The sequence below is a fragment of the Podospora bellae-mahoneyi genome, assembly GCF_035222275.1.
Source record: "Podospora bellae-mahoneyi strain CBS 112042 chromosome 1 map unlocalized CBS112042p_1, whole genome shotgun sequence".
NCBI classification, from domain to species: domain Eukaryota; kingdom Fungi; phylum Ascomycota; class Sordariomycetes; order Sordariales; family Podosporaceae; genus Podospora; species Podospora bellae-mahoneyi.
The window spans coordinates 5,064,689-5,084,240 of record NW_026946359.1 but is presented as its reverse complement, the minus strand read 5'-3'; the positions used below and the strand labels follow the sequence as shown (position 1 = coordinate 5,084,240).

The following is a 19,552-nucleotide window of genomic DNA, read 5'->3' as shown; positions in this document are numbered from 1 at the left end:
TCGTGTCTCCAACTACAACGTCACATCATCTTTCTTTCTCTTCTTGTGTCCCACAAAAAAACAGAAAGTCTTTTGAACCTGGGAGCCTCTCAAGCTTCAGGTCGCCACAGATTGACGTCTGGTTCAAGTCTCCCCATGTTTGAACAGACAACCAGACAACCCCCCATGTTTACCCCCCAGCGTCAGCGGATTCACAATACACCTCAGGCACATGCCGAATCTTTCGACTCAAGGCTTGGCTCTTCCGGTGTAAAGTGTGAATCAAACGCCTCGCTAAGAGGTGGGGGGGTTACCCGTCCCTCCTGCACACAACAAAAGAATGCAAGAAAGGATGTGGCCCTTCCAGCGAAAAGCTTTTTCCCAAGGACGGAGTGAAACACTTGTTGATCCAACGCTACAACACGGCTAACTGCAACCGCCTCATGGAGCGAGACCACGCCTTGGTCAAAAGACGCTATCTGCAAGCTCTTCCGGCGGGAGTCTGCAACGCGGAGCATGGCTTCCTTGCTACAACGTTGTTCTTTTCTCTCTTTTGAAAGAAGAGAGGGGAAAAAAAAACAACGGAGCTAGGGGTGGTAAAACGCTCAACGCGGCTCTCTCACAAAGGGGGCTCAACTCACTTGTATGCTCAACGACTCATGTGAGAATCGGAACATGGAAAATGGGGAACACCAGCCTTGAGAGAAAGAAATTCTTGCCGGGCATCCCGTGGGGAATGGGCAGCAAGAACCGCGGAACGGTGGCTCGACGCTTGGGACTCGTTCATCTCATCTCATCACCATATGATGACGGGATGGGTGATGAGCGGGTGGTGGGTGTAGACAAGGATAAGTCGATTTGGCGAGTGAAGCGATGAACCGAAAAAAGATTGTTGTCCTTGGTGGCAAGCGGAGCGCGATACGGTCGAGTACCGTATAGGTACCATGTTCTATGCTATCGACACTTTGGGGTGTGGTGTATGTGTGTGGTCAATTGATGAAAAATGGCTGTGTCGACTAGGTCGGCCCGGACCGGAGTCCGGAGCTTTGGTCGAGGTTCCGGGTAGGTGACGACCGGAACGCATTCGTCGTGGGAACCCCTCAGCGGAACTGAGAATGTTGTCTTGCTCGAAGTCGTCCGATAATCGCTATTTTTTCGTCGAATTGGAAATATCATGAATGCAAAAATGCTGGGCCTGCCTGAAAAATCTGATGATGATGCGTGCAAGGTCGTCATGGCGGGTTTTGCATATGAAATGTCCGAATGAGACTGGTCGTCATTTGATGATGGTGGGAAAACAGGAAGGGAGACAATGACGATGATTGACGGGGTGTGACTGAGCGGATGAATAAGGCGTCCCTCCCCCCTCATAACTGGGGGGAGGGTGAAGGGAAAAGGGGAGAGATTGTGAAAAATGAGGTGGTGGTTGTGGTTTAAATAAATCGCCATCGCAAGAGACGTTGTGTGTCGCAGCGAGTCAAATCCTCAGCCCATTTTCCACACTCGGAGGTTTCACTCATCCGCTCCTCCTCCCGAACTCACAACGCTCAGTGCATTTTACATGATCTGATGAGCAACATCCCGAAACATTTTCACCGCCAAACTCACAATAGAATCATTCGATTTATTCTAACCGCCCCCCCCTTCAATCATGGCATCGCCATCAAACAAAAAAGAACCCGTCCTCGTCCAGTGGATCCTAGACACCCGCCCCTGGTACCCCGAAGCCACCCAAACCAAACAACTCGAGACTCATGTAAGTCCATTCACTCACCCCAACTGTTTCATCCCATCTTACTAACCCCCCCTCCCAGGCCTCCCGAGCATTATCCCTCCTCCAAGAGTCAGAACGCGCCTCGGTCCTCCGCTACTTCCACGTCCGCGACGCCAAAATGTCCCTCGCCTCCCACCTCCTCAAGCACTACGCCATCACCAAGCTCACCCCCACCCCCTGGTCCGCCACAACCATAACCCGCAACTCCAAAACAAAACCCATCTACCTCGACCCCTCCACCGGCCAAGAGCCCGTCTCCTTCAACGTGACCCACCAAGCCGGCCTCGTCGCCCTCGTCGCCGTGGCCAACTATCACGCGGGACAAGCAGACACAGGCGTAGACGTAGTCTGCACCTCTGAACGCCGCGACCGCGACCACAAGCTGATCCTCACCGATCCCGCCGGCTGGCCCGGCTTCGTGGACATGCACGCCGACGTCTTCGGCCCGGGCGAGGTCACCTACCTCAAGTACCGTGTCCTCTCTGCCGTGTCAGGTTTGGTATCCGGTTCCAAGCCAGAGGACCTCATCGACGGTAAGCTCCGCGCGTTTTATGCGCTCTGGGCGTTGAGGGAGGCTTACATCAAGCTCACGGGCGAGGCTCTCCTGGCCGAGTGGCTGAGGGAGCTGGAGTTTGTCTCTTTCCGCCCTCCAAGACCAACAGAGGCGTGGGAGGTCCCCGCTAGGGAGGATGATGATGATGATGTCGACACAGATACCGCGCAAGTGATCAGGAAGTTTGATATCAGGTTCCGGGGGGAAAAGGTCGAGGATGTGAAAATGTGTTTGAGGTCTATGGGGCCGGATTACATGATTGCCACTGCCGTGAGGACGCCTGATCGCAAAGAGGATGCCCTGGGGTGGGAGCTGGGCCCGTATGAGTTCCTGGAATTGGACGAACTGCTTGATTTTGCAGAGGCGAATAGGTAGTGTCGCGTGAATGAAGGAATGAATAATGACTTGGTGAACACACTCGATGCATCGCTTCTAGGGACTAAAACTGCCATCGTACGAAACACTCGCTATGCATAACCCGCCCTAATCTGTAATAGCAATGCCCCAATAGTTCCAATTCCGAGACGGTCCCCGCTCGGGTCCCTCGTAAAACCCCTAGGTTGCTTTTATGACCTTTGACGCTATCCGCGGCGCGGAGATGGAGAAGTGAAAGACATCATAACTCTCTGAGTCATCCTTCTTGTCACCGCTCTCCTTGCCCTCCTTCTTGTCGACCTCCCCAGCCTTCTTCTCGACCTCCACGTCCTTCTTCTCCACAACCTTCGATTGTCCCGCAACATCGACAACCACATCCTCCGTGTCAAGGCTCCCATCCTCAGTATACCCCCACACATCCTTTAACTCACCTCTCGCCAAAGCAGTCAGCCACAACGCTCCGGTAACGCCAGGCACCAGATAGAGCAGCGCCGGCTGACCATGTCTAAAAACCAACAACATTGTCAACGTGACCAGCATACCCGCGGTGTACCCAACCATAGAGGCATAAAAGTAGGGTTTCGGAAAGGCGGTGGCAGCCCGGACCGAGGTAGCCTCCTTGACAGGAAACAAACCACCAAATTGGGTGCACCAAAGTCTGTTGCCCCACTGTCCCCTGGGATCAACAAACGGAGCCTTGACCCGACGTTCGCAAGTCTCAGTAGTAATAACCGATTTTGTTCCATCCTCCGCCAGGGTCTCCGAAACCAGCTCGACAGGTTCGAGCTTGATCTGCTTCTGGTAGAATTGGTAGAGGTCAAAGCGAAGTGCAAGTCCCATAAGCATGCCGGGGACGACGATGTCGCCGAGACCGAGCATGCTGACGCTCTTGTTGTTCTCGAAGACCAGCTTGATGGGGGCGTCGAGCTTTGTTGCGACTGTGATCATGTAGGGACTTCGGATGGTGTTAGCTTGTGACAGCCAAGATCTCGGAAGAAAAATGACTTACGTATAGAACACCATGACAATATCATAAACAAAAAGCCCCCACAAAACCATAGTCCCGATCCCGAACGAGGTTGGCGACAAAAGCATAAACGTAGCGTAGCACATCCCCGCACTCATAATGTTGGACAAAATGTTCCAGCCAAGATAATGGTACGCCGCAGCAAAGGGTATCGAAACCATGAACCCAAGCAAGTCGTTGAGCTTGATGTTGAACTTGACAAAGACCAAGCCATGCATCGCAAACTTGACAGTCCATTCCTCAGTGAAAAGATGCCGTACCAGCCAGAGGACATCCCCAGCTTTTTTTGACGGCGCCAGAATAGACAGGAAGCCAGGAAGGGGAGACGTCCGGTCCCGGACAACCTTGTTCTGACCAGTGGCCTTGTCGACAACATACTGATGGTGCTCGTCCGAGTCGATGCGATACACTGTCCCCTTGCCATCAACCCAGGTAGACGGGAATACCAAACTCGTCAGAACATCCAGCGAATCTCCGGCCAGCCGGCCCAAACTCGCAACGGCCATGATGGACAGGTAAGCCCTCATGAACTTGTTCAAGATGTCAGGGTCCTGAAGCCACTCGATGAGGTAGTACAAGCTGATCAGAAGGATACCGGCCAAGATGGGAAACATGATGGCGTCTGAAGCAGCGAGCCCTTCGGCGAATTTGTCTTCTTTAGGCTGCTTCTGGCCTTTCTTCGTCTTGATGGGTGCCGCTGAGGGCGGTCGTCGAAGTGAGCCATGAGCGCCTAGCCAAATGATGCATAGCGCGCTGATCACAACAGAGAGATATTCTGGTCTCAGTAGTAGTGTTAAAGCAAAGGCGGTTGGTTCTGGGGCCTGGGTGGTGGTTGTGTTGCTGAGGCCATCTGTCAACTCGGAAGTGGTGTTCTCTAAAGACATCTTGAGAGATGGGTAGGCCTCAAGGGCCAAGCGATGCGGGGTCCGAAAGTGACCCGATAACTCTACGCTCGACAATTTCCCCGCGAAAACTGTTGAAAATATGGTTGTAAGTGTAGAGTGATACAAGTTTTGGTGGTATGAGCTATCACAAATGCGTTGTTGTTCTCTTGGAACCCTTCATCCGGCGACGGGAGGTGGTCGGTACGCACCTTGCTGCCGCTGTAGTAAACGGCCGAGCAGGCAGCTGCAGCCCTGCAAGTGGGGCGCCATGTCCCTGGAAAAAGCCCGATTTAGCGCAGTGAAGCTCCCTGCATTCAGCGGCTCTTCGCTGGCAACTTCCGCGCTTTCGACCTGAACAACTGCGTCACACAAGCACCTTGATAACCAGGCACCGTCGCTTTACCTGATCTGCGACCTGGAGAGCCTCACCTGAACATCAACAACATGGCATCCGAACCAATGTCAATAGGCAGCTCAGCCCAAGATCCCCCTCCAGTGCCCGACGCGACCTCGCAGGAGCCAAAGTACGGCGGCCACACACGTTTCGAGCTGGAATTGGAGGTCAGCCAACACATTCCCCATTCACCAGGCTTGCTTCGCGTTTGGCTGACACTCGACAGTTTGTCCAAGCCCTAGGGAACCCAGAATATGTTAACTACCTGGCCTCCCGGAAATTCCTCCAAAATCCCGCCTTCGTTGCCTACCTCGATTACTTGCAATACTGGACGCGCCCGCCATATCTCCAGTATATCACGTATCCTACTTCGTGTCTGAAGATGCTAGAGCTTCTTCAAGTCGAGCGCTTCAGAAAGGATATCTTGTCGCCGAACTTGACACATGCGCTGGTTACCGAGGGAATGAAGGCTGCGGTGGAGTGGCATCGCGAGTCGTTGAGCTGAGGGAGACCGCGGAAGCAGGAAAACGAAAGAGACGACACAACCATCGTCGCGCTGTGCCCATGAGAGCACATATAGCGGCGGAGTTGTATGTACACGTGCGCGCCGAGGAATGCCCCCTGAGATGACGGCGTACGCTGAGAAGAAGGACAACCCGGCAGCAGGGTGGTGCGACATGGATAGACACGTGGGCAAGGGTGTATATTTTCCAGACGCGGTCTCCTTGATGAGAGGCAGGCACATCTCCCGTTGATATATCCAACATAAACGCCAACCACCAGATAATGAATAATCAAGATACCCCCATAACCAGAACTCCATGCAATGCTTCCTTCTCCATTGAACCTTTGCTCTCTCACATCCCCATCCACCATAAGAAATCAGTTTTCTCTCCAGTTCTTCCCGCAGGTCAAGCACTACCACACTGTCAGCCATGATTCTCATCTTTCACTTCAGGCGAAAACCTACCCTGTAGAATGTCGTCATGGGCTCATCGGCAGAGCGAATTTGCACCTGGAAGAAAGCTGCCTCCCCGCCCGAGCACTCAGCGGACGAGCACTGCACTTTTTGCTTTTGCGCGTTGGCCCAGGCATCAGGGCCGCCGAAGAGATCTTCCTTTTCGACCTTGGGGAAGACCTTGCGGGAGTAGTAGGGCTTCTCGATGGCGTGCTGGTAGGGGCAGGTGCGGCATTCTACGCGGTTGCCGCCTGTGTCCATCCGGGAGAGGATGAGCATGTTCGCGCAGTAGGGGCAGACTTTTGGTGGCTGGTTAGCTTATGATGTCGTTCGTATATACAGGATAAAAGTATCAAAACTTACAGAGGATTGGCATTTTGACGGTTTTTTGGGGGGTTTTTTTTTCCCGCAGACTCTTGTTTGTGAAAAAGTGAGATACTGAAGGTGATGTGTTGCTGAAGAAATTGTTTTATGGCTTTAAGTTTTTGAGATGGTTGTGGTTGAGTTGAGTTGTGAGTCGTCGGCAACCCAGGAGCTTGTCACGAAAAAAATTGTCTGGGGTGTGCCACCACCCCGCTGGTAACATCAAGTTGACGGACTCAACCATGCAACGCCGACATAGTATATAGTTTGATTGTAGGAGCTACAGTTTAGATGCTCATCTCATTCTCCCCTCATAAAACATGATCTTGAGTATTGAGCAAAACTTGAGCTTCTGCGGCATGGCATGCTAAGAGCACCCTTACGAGATGTTACTTCGAGGGCTGTGCCTTCTAAGCCCCATGTCACTTTCCCAAGGCAAATCAAAGGCTTCACAGCAAACGGGTCAGGAATTGCTTATTGACAAACACTCTCTTATTACCAGTGATATCTCTCTCATCCAAATATGTTCAAAGTGAAACCTCAACGTGAGGTCCGCTGATAACGATAAGCGCTCCAACCCCGCCAACCCGAACCCTCGGTTCTGCAGGGATCACCCCTTATCGCCCAAACCGGCCTTATCGGAGACGACTGGCGTCGCTGGGGACCTTGCGGGGTGCTGGGAATTAGGAGTGTGAGGTGGTGCACACTGCCACCTCCTGACCGTAATCTAATAAGGCACACAGCTTCTTGACAGCCGCGCGGTTGGTTGGTTCAGCCTTCTTCCTCAAATATTTTTGGACTCGATTTCACTCTCGAAAACAGAGAGCAACCTCCTGTCTTGACGGTGTGTTGTCTTGGTCAACTCCTTCGTCCCTACCATCGGTTCCATAGCTTCCAACCCGAGCTTCCGTACACCCTCACATACATATAAACCGTTTGGAACCATGGCACCCCCCAAAGAAGAAGAATCCCACGAGGTATCACCTCCCCCCACCCCCCCTTCTCCTGCCCCCCTTCGATCACTAACCCCCCTCCAGGGCGCCTCAACAGCCGAACTCCTCATCGCCTCCTGCCGCTCCAACAACCCCACCCTCCTCCTCTCCCTCCTCCCCCAAGACGACGAAGACGCCGCGGCCGCCCTCCTAAACAACACGACAACCGTAATGGGCAACCACCTCTACCACGAGGCCGCCTCCCGGGGCCACTACGAAATAATCGACACCCTCCTCGACCAGCCCGGCTTCGAGTGCGACCCCGTCAACCGCCTCGAGGGTGACACCCCCCTGCACACGGCCATCCGCTGGATCAACTCGGAGCCCCCCGAGCAGCGCGATTTCGGCAACGCCCTGGTCGAGATGATGCTTGAGGCCGGGTCGAACCCGAGGATCAAGAACAAGGGCGGGCTGACAGCGCTGCAGCTGGTAGATCCAAGAAATGAAAGACTCAAAGAGCTGATCAGAAAGCACGAGTACGCCAGCCTGAACCAGGGTGATTTTGTCGACGTCGGGGATGTCAAGGGGGGTGGTAAGCTGGTGCAGCAGCAGCAGGGGGAGGAGGAGGAGAGCGATGATGACGCGGAATTCAGTGGGAGTGACGAGGAGGAGAGGGCAGAGTGGGAGAGGAGGAGGAAGGAGAAGAGAAATTAAAATGCTGGGTGGAGTTGAGGGTACAGTACAGTGTGTTGCATGGGTAATGTGTGTTGATTTTACAACAGCGAAGCATCGTTGGGGGCATTTTTTTGTTGTTGATGGTTTCTCTTGAGAGGCATAGATCTGTGGCGATAAATACAAAAACATAAATTCAATCATGCTCCTGCCGGGGGCAAGTCTGATCACTCTTTGTTCCAGTTTATTAATCAATACCCGGTCTCTATAGTCAAAGATCATCTATTCACAACCCATCAAATCAATCAAGCTAAACATACACAGGTCTTACATACAGCAACACTCTACCAGCCAAAGCTGAATCCAAACCCGCCTACACCATCTATTCTAGCAGCATCGAGGGAAAAAAAACAGGGTATCAAACTTGTCATCAGCCATCGTGATCATCATCATCATCATCATCATCATCATCAAAACACCACCCCCCCAACAACCACAACCAACATCCCCCCCAAAACCAACCCCCATCCCACTCCCTTCACCTGCCTCCCCGCCCCCGCCCTCACAGGATTGACACTCTCAATATAACTCTTATTCCCAACCTTCTCCCTAACCCTCTCAACAACCCCCTGGTCAGGATGCCAACCCCCACTCGCCAAACTCCTCAGCTCCTTCCCAAAAACCTCCAGTATGTTTGTGCTCCTCCCCACAGGACAAAACTTCACCTCCCACCCTCCCCCCGCCGGAACGATAAAGGTGCTCGTCCGGTCGTCGAACGCGTACGAGTACGCGTCCGGGCAGACACTCTTCGCCATCTCGCTGTACAAGCTCGGCCGGCAAACCTCGGGCCCGTTGAACTCCCCCGTGCAGCAGTCCTGCGGCGCCTGCGTCTTGGAGCACGCGCTCAGGCACGGGTCAAAAACCGGACGCTCAATCTTGTCGTCTGGGTAAGGGTAAATCCCGCTGCCCGGCTTGGAGGGGGGGTACTTTTGCAGGTCCCACGGGCACCACCTAGCCACCGTTGGGTTGGTCTGTACAGTCTCTAGAGGGATCGGAAACGAGGCGTTGGTGAAGAAGGTTCCCGTACTAGCTGGTTCCGCGAGGTAGCCCGAAGAGGCGATGCAGGCCGCGTTGGTCAGGTTGGGGGGGATCCAGGACGTGTTCTTGGCGGGTATGTATATGATGGCGAGGGGGATGTTGTAGCCGTCGACGAGGGAAATGTCGTAAAAGGTTTGCTTGCCTTCCATGCCGCCTATGAGGTTGAACTCGGCTAGGGTTACCGGGACGGCGCCCTGGATTCTGTTGAGGAAAAGAAGCATAGGAAGGGGAGGAAAGAAAACTTACAGTGAACTGACAGTCCAACTGAGCAAAACAATCACCTGTCAGACACGCCGCCCCGGCACCATTGACGCCATTGAGGTTGCTCGGCCCCGTACCATCGGCATTGAACGAGCAATTCGTCCTCCCCCACACTCTCCCTTGCCAGTCAGGACTGACATACATTTGCCTCGAGGCTCCCGGTCCGAGTTCAAACCCGCCTGTTCCCGGTCCGATGCCGTTCTGGGTTGCAATGCCGGGCCAGATAGTCTCGGCACAGTTGTTGGTAACAAGCAAAGGGATGGGGGTTAGGTTGTTGTGGTCAAGCTCTGTGACTTGGGCAGATGATGATGTGATGGATGCGCTGCCAGTGGTGAGTGTGTTATTGATTGCTGTTGGACCTGGTCCAGAAAGGTTTGCAGGACCGCCGTAGACTGTTACTGTGACGGTCTCAGCGGAGGCATTCCCGCCCAAGAGAGCCAGGGGGGCCAGAACGAGTCTCTTTAGGCGTTGACAGCGGTGCCTTTTCTTGTGTGGGGGCGGTGGTACTGGGTCAATAACACTTGTGGCTCCGTTCGTCTTGACTGGTCCAGTAGCTGCCATCGTGACGCCGCCTGGTTTCTGCCGACAGCATGCCTTTCCTCCAGCAACCGTTTGAGCCATCTTGATTTAGTGTCTCTCTCCCTAGGACAGCCTTCTTGATAATGGAGCAATAGGTAGTAAGGACAGCCGGTATGTACTGATGCGTCTAGAAGAACTCTAGACAGAAGGGAGGCCGAATAGGAAGTACACTAGGTTAAGAAAAACAACAGGAAGCCAGCACGCTTTTCGGTCGAGGAAAGAGATAGAAAGAGAGAGGGAGAGACAGAGGTTTGAGTAAAGGAGATTCAGGTTGTTCGCAAATTCCAAGAAAAAAACAAGAGTGTCGTGGGCCGATCGACTGTTAAGCCAGATGCAAAACGAGGGAGAGGAGACGACAAGCGAGGTCATCTTGGCTCGCCGCGCTGGCTGCCACGACCAAGATGTCATCCTACCATTGGGAAGCAGGACCTGACTGGTCTTGCCATCAAAATCTCGCCAGAGCTTGTGATATCAGGGGCAACATGGAAGGAATGGGTGTGGTCCAAAGTTAAGGGTGGGAGGTCCCGCAGGAACGATTGGTCGTCGGGCGCAGGTCGTCTAAGTGAGGTGTCGTGGTGTTGCACGGATGACCCCTGTGGGTAGCGGCAACTGCTTGCCTTGGTTCAAGCAACTCTCCAGCCCTATGCGTGCCCCCCAGAATGCTTGCTTGCATGTCTCCACCTGTAGCTGCCGACGTCATCGCTCACTCGAGGGCAATGTGAGGCCTCACAGGAAACATCGTCAAATCCAAGCTGATGGGAACAAAAAGGGTCATTACTAAAGTTGATCGTGTTATCTATCATAACCCAGGACAAAACAGCAGATACAACTGCCATGCTCCATTCTTCTGAATCCCGCTATGAAGCCCAAAGCCTCTTTCTTGCGTCATGCCCATGTTGAGTGTTATCTGCCTGAATCGAACGGCCCGGTGTTTGCAGGACTTCCCCATCTCATGTTTCGAGTCGTTCCTACTATTTCAACTCCAATCCAAATTATCTGACAACCACTTCTTCCTCTTCATTCCAACATGTTTCCTGTCCTAAATCTACCCTCTACCACCTCAACCTCGCAAATTCCGTTGCCAACTATGCGAAAAAAGCACGCCCATTTTACTTCAGAGAGGTATCATTGTTGAGATCCGATGCAATGTGAAAACTAAAAAGCAGCAACCCCGTCAAGACTTCCAACATTTACCTGAACCTAGCGCGGCACCGGCCCATGACTTCGCCCTGGCACACAAGCTCGGCACTGAATTCTGAACCGTCCAGGGTGAGGTAAATGTCAAAGTAGACACGGTAGAATGTGCCTTGTGGCGTGTCCATTCTTTCGAAATCCTTCTCCAAGTTCTTGCGTGACAAGTCCGAGGTGAGCGTGACAACCTCCTTGATTCCTGTCGAAGTGGTTAATATGATATCATCTCATCAGTCAGGCTGGCAGTCAACTTACTAGGATCCTTGGTATACTCTGGGCAGACATCGTCGTCACAGGCATACAGGATATCTTCGTACATGAGAGTGGCGCCAGGGGCGACCTGTCGGAAAAAGGACACCTTGACGGGCTCGCCAATCTTGACCTTTTGGCCCTTTTGCACAAAGATCTGTCTGGTAAACTTGCAGCGGTCCTTGCCATCGAGGGAGGGAACACGGTACGCCTCGGGATGGTATCCCTCCTTGAATGGCTGCAAAGTGGCCATCAAGTAGTGACGGCGGGCAACACGGTGTGTGATGACTCTCTCGGTGATACCAGCTGTGACGGCACCCTTGACGATAGCGGCGACGGAATCCATGGGTCGGACAACCTTGGACTGGAACTGAGGTGGAACATGCAGCTTGATCTGTTGGAAGAGGTACTCGGAAGCACCGAAGCCACCGACAACCAAGATGTTTTGGAGGGTGCGGTTTTGCGCCTGAATGGCAATGATCTGGTTGCGGACGAGTTCCAGAATGCGGTTAACAACGGGCTCGAAGCATTGCAGGATCTCCTCGTTAGTGAAAGTCATGTAACCCTCTTCGATGCCGGCCTCTGGGAACTCGGCTTCGATACCAACATCAACAGCCCACTTCTGGCCGTTATTCCGGAAATCCGCCTTGATGCGGTTCTCAAAGTCCATGATGCACTTGGCATAGACACGGCCAGCCGTCTTGGAGCCGTCAGGTAGCTTCATCTTCCGGATCTTGGTGCGGAGGATGTTGCTGAAGTTGCGGTTGAGGGCAGTCGAACCGCAAGAGTCACCGGAACCAGCCGTGCATTCGGCTACTGTGAAGGGGTTCTCATCTTCGACTTCGTAGGCGATCAAATCGACGGTACCACCACCGCAATCGACAATCAGGACGGCGTCGTGCACCTTGAGGTTCAGGAGACCAGTCTTGGAACAGAACAGAGCAGCAGCTTCGGGCTCGCTGACCAGGGTAAGGCGGTTGTCGTTCTCGTCCCGAAGGAAGCCGGCCTGGATAGCAGCCGCTCTCGTGGCAGCCTTGCCTGCGTCGTTCCAAATGGCAGGCACTGTCAGGTAGTAACGGATATTCCTCTCCTCACGGTTGAACACCTCACCCAGAGTCTTCTGGAGGGCCGCTCTCATGGCCTGGCGGAGCTTGAAAAGATAATCGGCGGCCACATCAATCTCTGACTTTCCCGGCGGGAGGGGAGGGAGGTTGATGGGGTCGATATACGTGTTGCCCGAGAGCATCAGCTGCAACTTGAACCATTCTACCTTCTGAACACCCGGCTTGGGGTATCCTGTTGGAGCGAGGGCATCGGCAATATCGGGACCCCAGCCCACAACCTTTTGGTACTGATCATAGTACAGCACTGTGGGAATCTGGGATGGAGTTAGTGCCTGAACCGTATGCACGCAGGGTCGCCGCCATCAGGGTTCTGGGATGCAAAGCCCACAGACCTTTTGCTTGGTGTACGAGCCAGCACCAGGCCACTCTGTAATGATGTCTTCCTTCGCCTCATTGTTGGTGGCGAACGCAAAGGCCACGCCAGAGAACGTGGTGCCCTGATCATTGCCAGCCTCGTCAGTACAGTTATTCAATGGATCTCGTTCACAGTGTCATCGGTTCAACCTACAAAGTCGATGCCAACAATCAGCTGAGCCTTACTCCGGCTGTTTCCTTCCACTTCGGCAGCCACGTTGCGCTGGTAAGGGGCGACAGGGCCGGTAGGCTGCGGCGGCGGGGGAGGGTAGCCGGTTGGGTTGCCATATCCCGGCGGCGGAGGAGGGCCACCCATCACGGGGGGTGGGTACCCAGCGACCGGAGGAGCGCCGGTGTTGATGGGCGGAGGACCACCGACCATTTGCGAGGGCGGGGTGCGAGCCGGGCCTTGGTTGGCGAGGGGGCTGGTGCGACCGATGGGACCGGGAGGGCCGGGAGGATAGTTTTGCGGAGTGTAGCTGGGTGGTCGTGGACCAGGACCTGGATGATTCATTGGGAGACTCTGCTGAGAAGAGTTGGAGGCAATCGACGGGGCACCCGGGCGCGACGGAAACAGCGTCGGTATTTGAGGGGCTCCCAGAGGCGGGGTCTGGGTCTGGGGTACGTGTGGGCTGGCTCTCCCGTTCTGCCCGTTCTGCTGTGGAGGGCCGCTCGATTTTCGCTTACCAAAGCCTGGAAAGCCTTTGAAGCGGGAGTTCGTAGAACTCATAAGGGGAAGGTCGGGGAAATTTAGTATTAAAAGAATGGAGAGGAGCAAGGGCAAAGGAGGGGGTGAGAGTGAGCGAGGGTGGGCTGTGTGCGCGCGGCGGGTTGCGGGTTACGGGCTGCTGGAGGGCTGGACAAGAGAGACCTGGCCGCGAGCTGAATCGGGGAAAATGGCGGATGGGTAGGAGCGGGAAAATTAGGTGCCTCGCAACCGGGGGGGCAAGACACAGTCAGGTTGCAGCGGGTGGGTTCGTTCTTGGTTTTGCAGGTGAGTGAGTGAAGAGATGGGGATGGCCGCTGGTTTGAGCCTCGCGCAGCTAGCTTGCTTGAGAGACTTGGGAGACGGAGAGACTATGATCGTGTGGATCAAGTTGCCTCGTGAGCCAGGGGCAACTGTTGAGAGGCCGAAGGAACGAGTTGTGCTGGTTTGGGTAGTCTGTGGCTGATGATCGCCGGTTCTCTCTCTCTTGCATGGATGCCCAGCACAGCTCACCGCACTAGGCAATGGGGGAGCTAGTGTAGGGGTGTGTAAGGCTGAGCAACGGTACTGTACGGTGATTGAGCGACAAAGCGACGGGAGCACTCTCGTGCCTTTCGTGTCTTTGCTGTCGGGTGGTGCTTTGGGAGACTTGAGTCAGCAAACGGTGGTTTACAAGAAGAGTATAACCCCGGCGACGGCGATGAGAGCTTTTACGGAATGCTTGTGGTGAAGCCCACTTCTCAACGCATGTATGTCAGAAACGGTCGAGTCGAGCTTTTGGCAAGCACATCATTTATTAAAATGCTGTCAGTCCCGCCTCGTGCTTCCTTCTCCCAGGCGTCCAATTATGTGCTCCCATCTGCCACTAGGACTCGCCAAGAGCGGAAGGAACTCGATAAGCCCCACCACCTCTTCAAGGACGACAAAGAGTTTATCTTTAAACTCAGCATCGAAGAGACGAAACTCCCATGGTGATGTTCTAGAGCGTGTTAATTATCCGCCCAGTCTGGCGTTTTCGCCAAAAAATGAGAGTCCTGGTGGCCGTACCCGGGCAGCACTATTCAGAAGACCCGATAGCTCTGCTGACCTGCAGAAGGCTCGGCGCAATTGAGGATGGATGGATGTGTCAAAATGGTCGACAGGAGTGACATGGGTTGGGCTTGAGGAACGAGGGGTCAAACATGGCGGCAGAACAGCGGGGTCAGCACCAGCAACTTGGATGAGACCGTGGATCTCCTACGAATGCCGATCTCTTCATGTTGAGCCAACAGACAGACCTACGGCAGGCTACACGGTGAATAGGGTCGGTAGCTTGCATCTGTGCTGCGGGGAGGCTATGCTCTCCGACCAAGCAATCTGGAAATATTCGCATCTCTTGCCAGGTCTTCGTGGAAAGCGCACCACAAGTGATGCTGTGCTTGGTGGGGTGTTCCGCAACGAGACGGCACGCCCAACACCACCCCAAGCTTATATCTCTCTCGCTGCTCTATTCCGTATCTCCTTCCTTGTGCCCGATGGAACGTTTCAGTCGTCGAGGCCGACCAGAGATATGCTGAGTCTACTAGGCAGTTCTGAGGCAGTTCCTCAGGTCGCTGCTGTTGAACTGCATCGTCGTGGTTCGGATGGCTGGTGGGGGCCGTCCCCCAAAGTGCTGGCGAGGGGAAGTCGCTGCAAGCAGTGCCAGCCGCAGAACTGGGAATCAGCAACAACTGATGGTTCTCGATGCCCAATGTCTTTCCAGTGTCTCTGCCCTGCACGGCATCCATTTACAGGTGCCTGATCTAAGCCTGTTCTGGAACCAGGTACGGGATGTGTGGTAGGACCTCCGTAGGACTTTTGGGCGGCTCTTCAGTAAGCACAGGCCAAATCCCACGTGTGGCTGTGTGCTGAGGCGCTGTGCCTCGCTCACCTCGCTGGTTTTTGAGCAACACCCGCGCTTGGGCCAATGATCGGGCTACGAAGATAGCATTCTGATTGGCGGACATCTTTTATGATGCGGAGTCAGTTCACACTGTCTCAGCCGCAGCTACGGAACTTTTGGTTATTGTTCAGATCTCTCCCGTCTCAACGGTGGTTGTCTGAGAATTCACCGTTGGCAATTCCGTCTCTCTCAACAATAGTACTCAGTATTCAACTGCAATCACAAATCTAGCAGAAGATCAAAGAACTCGACCACTCCTAGCACTCGACTATCTGCCTCACAATCCCGCCAGCTGACGGCGAACAAAGGGAGGCCCTTTATCTCCGCTACGCCGCATCAGGAGTTCTTGTTCCTGGCCCACGTAGGACAATAGCACCACAAACGCCAAACACCGAGCGGCACATGCCATTGACTTCGTCCCAACTCCAGAATACACATACACTATGCGTTGTTTTTTGGTTGGTAACGGCGTCAATGCCACCTCATCAACGGATCGTTCTGTGAAGTTGGTCTTCACAATTCAATTCGCAAGTGCGAGTTTATGTCTTGATATGACTCGGTACCGGTGTTTTGTCTATGGTCTTCGCCTATCAGAAAGCTGAAACTCTTCGGCCAGTTCCGCTGATGACTGCTTTTGAGCCGGAGATGACGGTTCCTCTGGCAGAATCACGCCTCTCGGAGGGCCCAGCGGCACAGCTCTAATCAACCGGTCAAACAACAAGTCTTCTATCAACCTTCTACGGGTCTTGGCACCGGCAGCGACTCCTCCCCCACAACGTGGATGAGGTTGCAATAAAGTGTTCGTTGCGACCCAGTGGTGCATTACCACCTTTGACAAGCAGCGGGATGAAAGCCTGCCGGCTGGGGAGGGGTGCCCTCTCATGTGTTGCTATTGGACTTCACCTCATCTCGGATTTACAGAGCTTCGCGTTATACTGCTGACAGCATGGAAGTGCTTGATGAAGATATTTAGATCTCCAAGTGTAGGAGTCGGCGGAAATGACCTGTGCAAGGCGAGACTCGAGCGGCACTGTGGAAAAACTTGCCTTTGCAGCTAACCCCATGGTCACAGCACGTTGGTGGCGTTCCGTCATTGATGTAAACACCAGGTTCATCACGATAGAAGGGCCCCTTGCCTGCATAACAAACAGCGCTAGGATTCAATGAACCAGCGCCGCTACGGCGATGTTTAATTACAGGTAGTTGGGCCAGCACACAGCTAGCTATTGCCCCTGACCGTCTAGTCACAGTAGAGACGTACATAGAGATGATATGCCCATATACTGCCAGGCTTCATGCCGGCAGTCTGTTAATCCATGCCTGATCACCGTTGCACTCTTCCAAAGGAACTTTCTCAAGGGTGAAGTCTATATATTGCAATCGTGATCATGATGGACATCTACCGCCCCTCAACCCGAGACAGTCAACGCGCGTTTCTACAATCTCAACAGCAACAGCCGCGTTATTCGCACGATCGAAGGGTTTCGCAGGCTACCTCAGGGGCCACCACTGCGGTACAAAGTCAGCTATCGCTAACATCGCCGCTTTACTCGGATGAGAAGTCGGTAGTCGAACCACCGCTCCCAGATCCGCTTCGTGTACAGGGTTCCGTCAATGTTCCTGGAACATATCCCTTGGCTACAGTGAACGCGGCTCAGAGAAATGGAGCACAACCGGGAGGGTTCAACTGGCCGTCTGATGGAGATCTTGATCCTCTCCCCCGATATCCAGGTACACCAGCTGCCGCTCCTTCAACACTAGCTGTTCCGCCTATCGAACGAGAAAAGAAACCTCGAGCGCCTGGGACGATCTGTGGGGTGAGAAAAGGACCGTTTCTGTTGTTATCAGCAGTAGCAGGCCTGGTTCTGCTGGCCATAGCTGTCGGCGTAGGAGTTGGGGTGGGACTGTCGAAGAAACCAAGCGATGATGAAATCGCAGCTAGGTAAGGCTATCGCCTCTACACTCTCCCAGTTGACCACCAGACTAACTCAATCTCCCAGTTTATCCTCCCCCAAATCAAGCACAACCGACCACCCCCTCCCCAACAACCTCCAAACAACAATCTTCCTGACCGCCACCTACACACCAACTCCCACATCCACTGCCACCTCTGGTACCCCCTCGGCAAAACCGACCGGCCTAGGCTGCCCCCAAAGTCAAGGACAGCATTACACCTCGAACAACAACAAGAAGTTCATTACCCTTTGCGGGGTGGATTACTCTGACGATGGGGAAGCAAAGAATATTTCTAATGCGAAGGTGAAGAGCTTGAGGGATTGCTTGGAGTTGTGCTCGAAAAAGAAGGAGTGTACGGGGGCGGGGTGGGGGGTTATGGAAGGGGATAAGGTCGGGGAACATACTTGCTGGATGAAGAACGGGTTGAATAGCAGCCATGAGTCGAGGGGGGATTGGGCGTTTGGGGTATTATTGGGGGAGTAGAGATGGGGTTGGTGGCAGGAAGGGGAGGAGGGATGGTACAAGGGGGGTGTATGATACGTGAGATGAGATACCCTTTTCTTTGTTATTGTATTGATTGCTTAAGGGAGGATGTTTCATTCCTATATCAAAGAGGCTGATATGACTTAAAGATTCTGTTTCTCTTGCTTGTTGTCCATTAGATAACATTAGGGACGTATGTATCCACCCTTGGTTCGAGTCCAGCGGCCGCTATCTAAGCTGGCTTGGTGTGTTCTGTCCTTCATTGTTGAGAAGAGATTGGGCCCAGTGCTTTTCGGAGTCATTGTTGATCTACAGGACATACATTTTACTGATATTGGTGTGCTGGTCTCACCGCAACTCCGTACATTTAAATGACGAAACAGTGTGGTAGTAGGATGGTCATCCCAAAACAGGGAGCTCCCTAGGCAGGGTTGAGGTCATGAGGCTGATGGTTTGCTATCAAGAAGAGCTGCTCTGGCTACAAGTATAGCTTAGACGGCCACTTGCGTAAATGAGCCGCAATTGATCCATAGGAGACATTGTCACTTAACATTAAATTACCACTGACATCATCCAGAGTATAACGTTGTTTACAAAGCCATTTCATAACCACAGGAAACCATTGTCGGGAGTGTTGTATTCCAAGAGAGAGGGCGGTGTTCAAGGTAGAAATTTCAGCCGTGTTCCTCTTATCCGAGGAAAGTGCACATGGTCAACAAGAATATTGAGGCTCGTGTGAAAGGCCCGCACAGGGATTGGTTTCGAGGACGTTGGGCGTTGACGGAAACCTCTTGGGTTCTTAAAATGCGGTCCAAGTGGAGGTGGTCAGTCTGCTGGTCGCATAGTCTTGAATGTGAGCCAATCATCGGTCCCGAAAGCCGTGTAAGTCGGCTGGGGAGGATGCCTCGATCATCGTGGAGAAACGTGGGGTGTAACCGGGTTTTCCCCATCTTGTATTCCCGGTTCAACACGGCATTCAATATTGGCTGCCCAATCGAGGTGTCTGTTTTGGTGACCTTCATCGAACTACCGAGATGTGGAATGTGGTTGTGGGAGGTTGATAGCCAAGATTCCGGGGTTAAAGGTCGCGCAATTCCTTCAGTTTCCACGGGTCTCTATCGCTAGTTGAGACCACGACAGCTTCATTTTCTTGCCGAGTATAAACAATACTTTCTGCTATCAGATCTTTGCTGTTTGCCCGCTCCTGACCTTGCATTTCTTGGCGCTGTACTTGGGCCGTGATTGTGTGTTTCTTTGTTTGCAGGACCTGCAGGTATTTCAGCACGCATGTGCCAGCTCGATCAGACCGCCGAAACATTCAAAACCCACATATACGTACTGTTTCCCTAGAGTTGCCCCCTCCCTCTTTTTCTTTTCAGTTTCCCAACCCAAAGGACGAGATGTCGCCTTTGGTGAGCTATTTCTAGCCGTCCTGTCTCGATACCTCAATACGACTCTGCCGCCGTACCCGACTGGCACTCACTACGGAACAAGCGACCCCTATCGAACGCCGAGAGCCCGGCCGAGAATCAGGAGGATCTGATGCCTATCGCGACTTCTGTTTCACGAATGCGGCGCGCTTGAAGATTCCGAGTGGCTGGTTTGAATTGGCCAATTGGCACAGCAGCAAATAATATCGGACATACCCTCGGGAGCAAGAACGAACGACACTCGGACTTAACAGACTTGAGGAAGGAGTGCTAAACGACTAGTACCTGT

General features: G+C 53.4%; 9 protein-coding genes across 9 annotated transcripts; 4 read left to right on the top strand and 5 right to left on the bottom strand.

Moving 5' to 3' along the window:
- The first annotated feature begins 1,111 nt into the window (after nucleotides 1-1,111).
- Nucleotides 1,112-2,699, top strand: QC761_115190 (uncharacterized protein). Its single transcript, XM_062874796.1, has 2 exons — nucleotides 1,112-1,735; nucleotides 1,794-2,699. The coding sequence occupies exons 1-2, from the start codon at nucleotides 1,631-1,633 to the stop codon at nucleotides 2,679-2,681; spliced, it is 993 nt and encodes a 330-aa protein (XP_062737984.1). The 5' UTR covers nucleotides 1,112-1,630; the 3' UTR covers nucleotides 2,682-2,699.
- Nucleotides 2,700-2,783: 84 nt separating this feature from the next.
- On the bottom strand, nucleotides 2,784-4,816 carry QC761_115180 (uncharacterized protein). The gene is made up of 2 exons (XM_062874795.1): nucleotides 3,691-4,816; nucleotides 2,784-3,636 (listed from the first exon to the last, which is right to left on the bottom strand). Exons 1-2 carry the CDS (start codon nucleotides 4,590-4,592, stop codon nucleotides 2,862-2,864), a joined length of 1,677 nt encoding a protein of 558 aa, XP_062737983.1. The 5' UTR covers nucleotides 4,593-4,816; the 3' UTR covers nucleotides 2,784-2,861.
- Nucleotides 4,804-5,808, top strand: soh1 (Mediator of RNA polymerase II transcription subunit 31). Its single transcript, XM_062874794.1, has 2 exons — nucleotides 4,804-5,153; nucleotides 5,213-5,808. The coding sequence occupies exons 1-2, from the start codon at nucleotides 5,037-5,039 to the stop codon at nucleotides 5,489-5,491; spliced, it is 396 nt and encodes a 131-aa protein (XP_062737982.1). The 5' UTR covers nucleotides 4,804-5,036; the 3' UTR covers nucleotides 5,492-5,808.
- RPC11 (RNA polymerase III C11 subunit) lies at nucleotides 5,673-6,777 on the bottom strand. Its single transcript, XM_062874793.1, has 3 exons — nucleotides 6,308-6,777; nucleotides 5,957-6,243; nucleotides 5,673-5,904 (listed from the first exon to the last, which is right to left on the bottom strand). Exons 1-3 carry the CDS (start codon nucleotides 6,318-6,320, stop codon nucleotides 5,869-5,871), a joined length of 336 nt encoding a protein of 111 aa, XP_062737981.1. The 5' UTR covers nucleotides 6,321-6,777; the 3' UTR covers nucleotides 5,673-5,868.
- A 38-nt stretch (nucleotides 6,778-6,815) lies between these two features.
- QC761_115150 (uncharacterized protein) lies at nucleotides 6,816-8,160 on the top strand. Its single transcript, XM_062874792.1, has 2 exons — nucleotides 6,816-7,284; nucleotides 7,345-8,160. Exons 1-2 carry the CDS (start codon nucleotides 7,252-7,254, stop codon nucleotides 7,951-7,953), a joined length of 642 nt encoding a protein of 213 aa, XP_062737980.1. The 5' UTR covers nucleotides 6,816-7,251; the 3' UTR covers nucleotides 7,954-8,160.
- Nucleotides 8,161-8,381: 221 nt separating this feature from the next.
- On the bottom strand, nucleotides 8,382-9,891 carry QC761_115140 (uncharacterized protein; the record flags this gene model as incomplete). The annotated part of the gene is made up of 2 exons (XM_062874791.1): nucleotides 8,382-9,203; nucleotides 9,256-9,891. 2 exons carry the CDS (start codon nucleotides 9,889-9,891, stop codon nucleotides 8,382-8,384), a joined length of 1,458 nt encoding a protein of 485 aa, XP_062737979.1.
- Nucleotides 9,892-11,039: 1,148 nt separating this feature from the next.
- On the bottom strand, nucleotides 11,040-13,497 carry QC761_115130 (uncharacterized protein; the record flags this gene model as incomplete). The annotated part of the gene is made up of 4 exons (XM_062874790.1): nucleotides 11,040-11,239; nucleotides 11,296-12,667; nucleotides 12,746-12,865; nucleotides 12,922-13,497. 4 exons carry the CDS (start codon nucleotides 13,495-13,497, stop codon nucleotides 11,040-11,042), a joined length of 2,268 nt encoding a protein of 755 aa, XP_062737978.1.
- Nucleotides 13,498-14,280: 783 nt separating this feature from the next.
- QC761_0016860 (uncharacterized protein) lies at nucleotides 14,281-14,791 on the bottom strand (the record flags this gene model as incomplete). Its single annotated transcript, XM_062872024.1, has 2 exons — nucleotides 14,281-14,452; nucleotides 14,751-14,791. The coding sequence occupies 2 exons, from the start codon at nucleotides 14,789-14,791 to the stop codon at nucleotides 14,281-14,283; spliced, it is 213 nt and encodes a 70-aa protein (XP_062737977.1).
- Nucleotides 14,792-15,564: 773 nt separating this feature from the next.
- Nucleotides 15,565-17,833, top strand: QC761_115120 (uncharacterized protein; the record flags this gene model as incomplete). The annotated part of the gene is made up of 2 exons (XM_062874789.1): nucleotides 15,565-17,336; nucleotides 17,395-17,833. The coding sequence occupies exons 1-2, from the start codon at nucleotides 16,783-16,785 to the stop codon at nucleotides 17,831-17,833; spliced, it is 993 nt and encodes a 330-aa protein (XP_062737976.1). The 5' UTR covers nucleotides 15,565-16,782.
- Nucleotides 17,834-19,552: the final 1,719 nt, after the last annotated feature.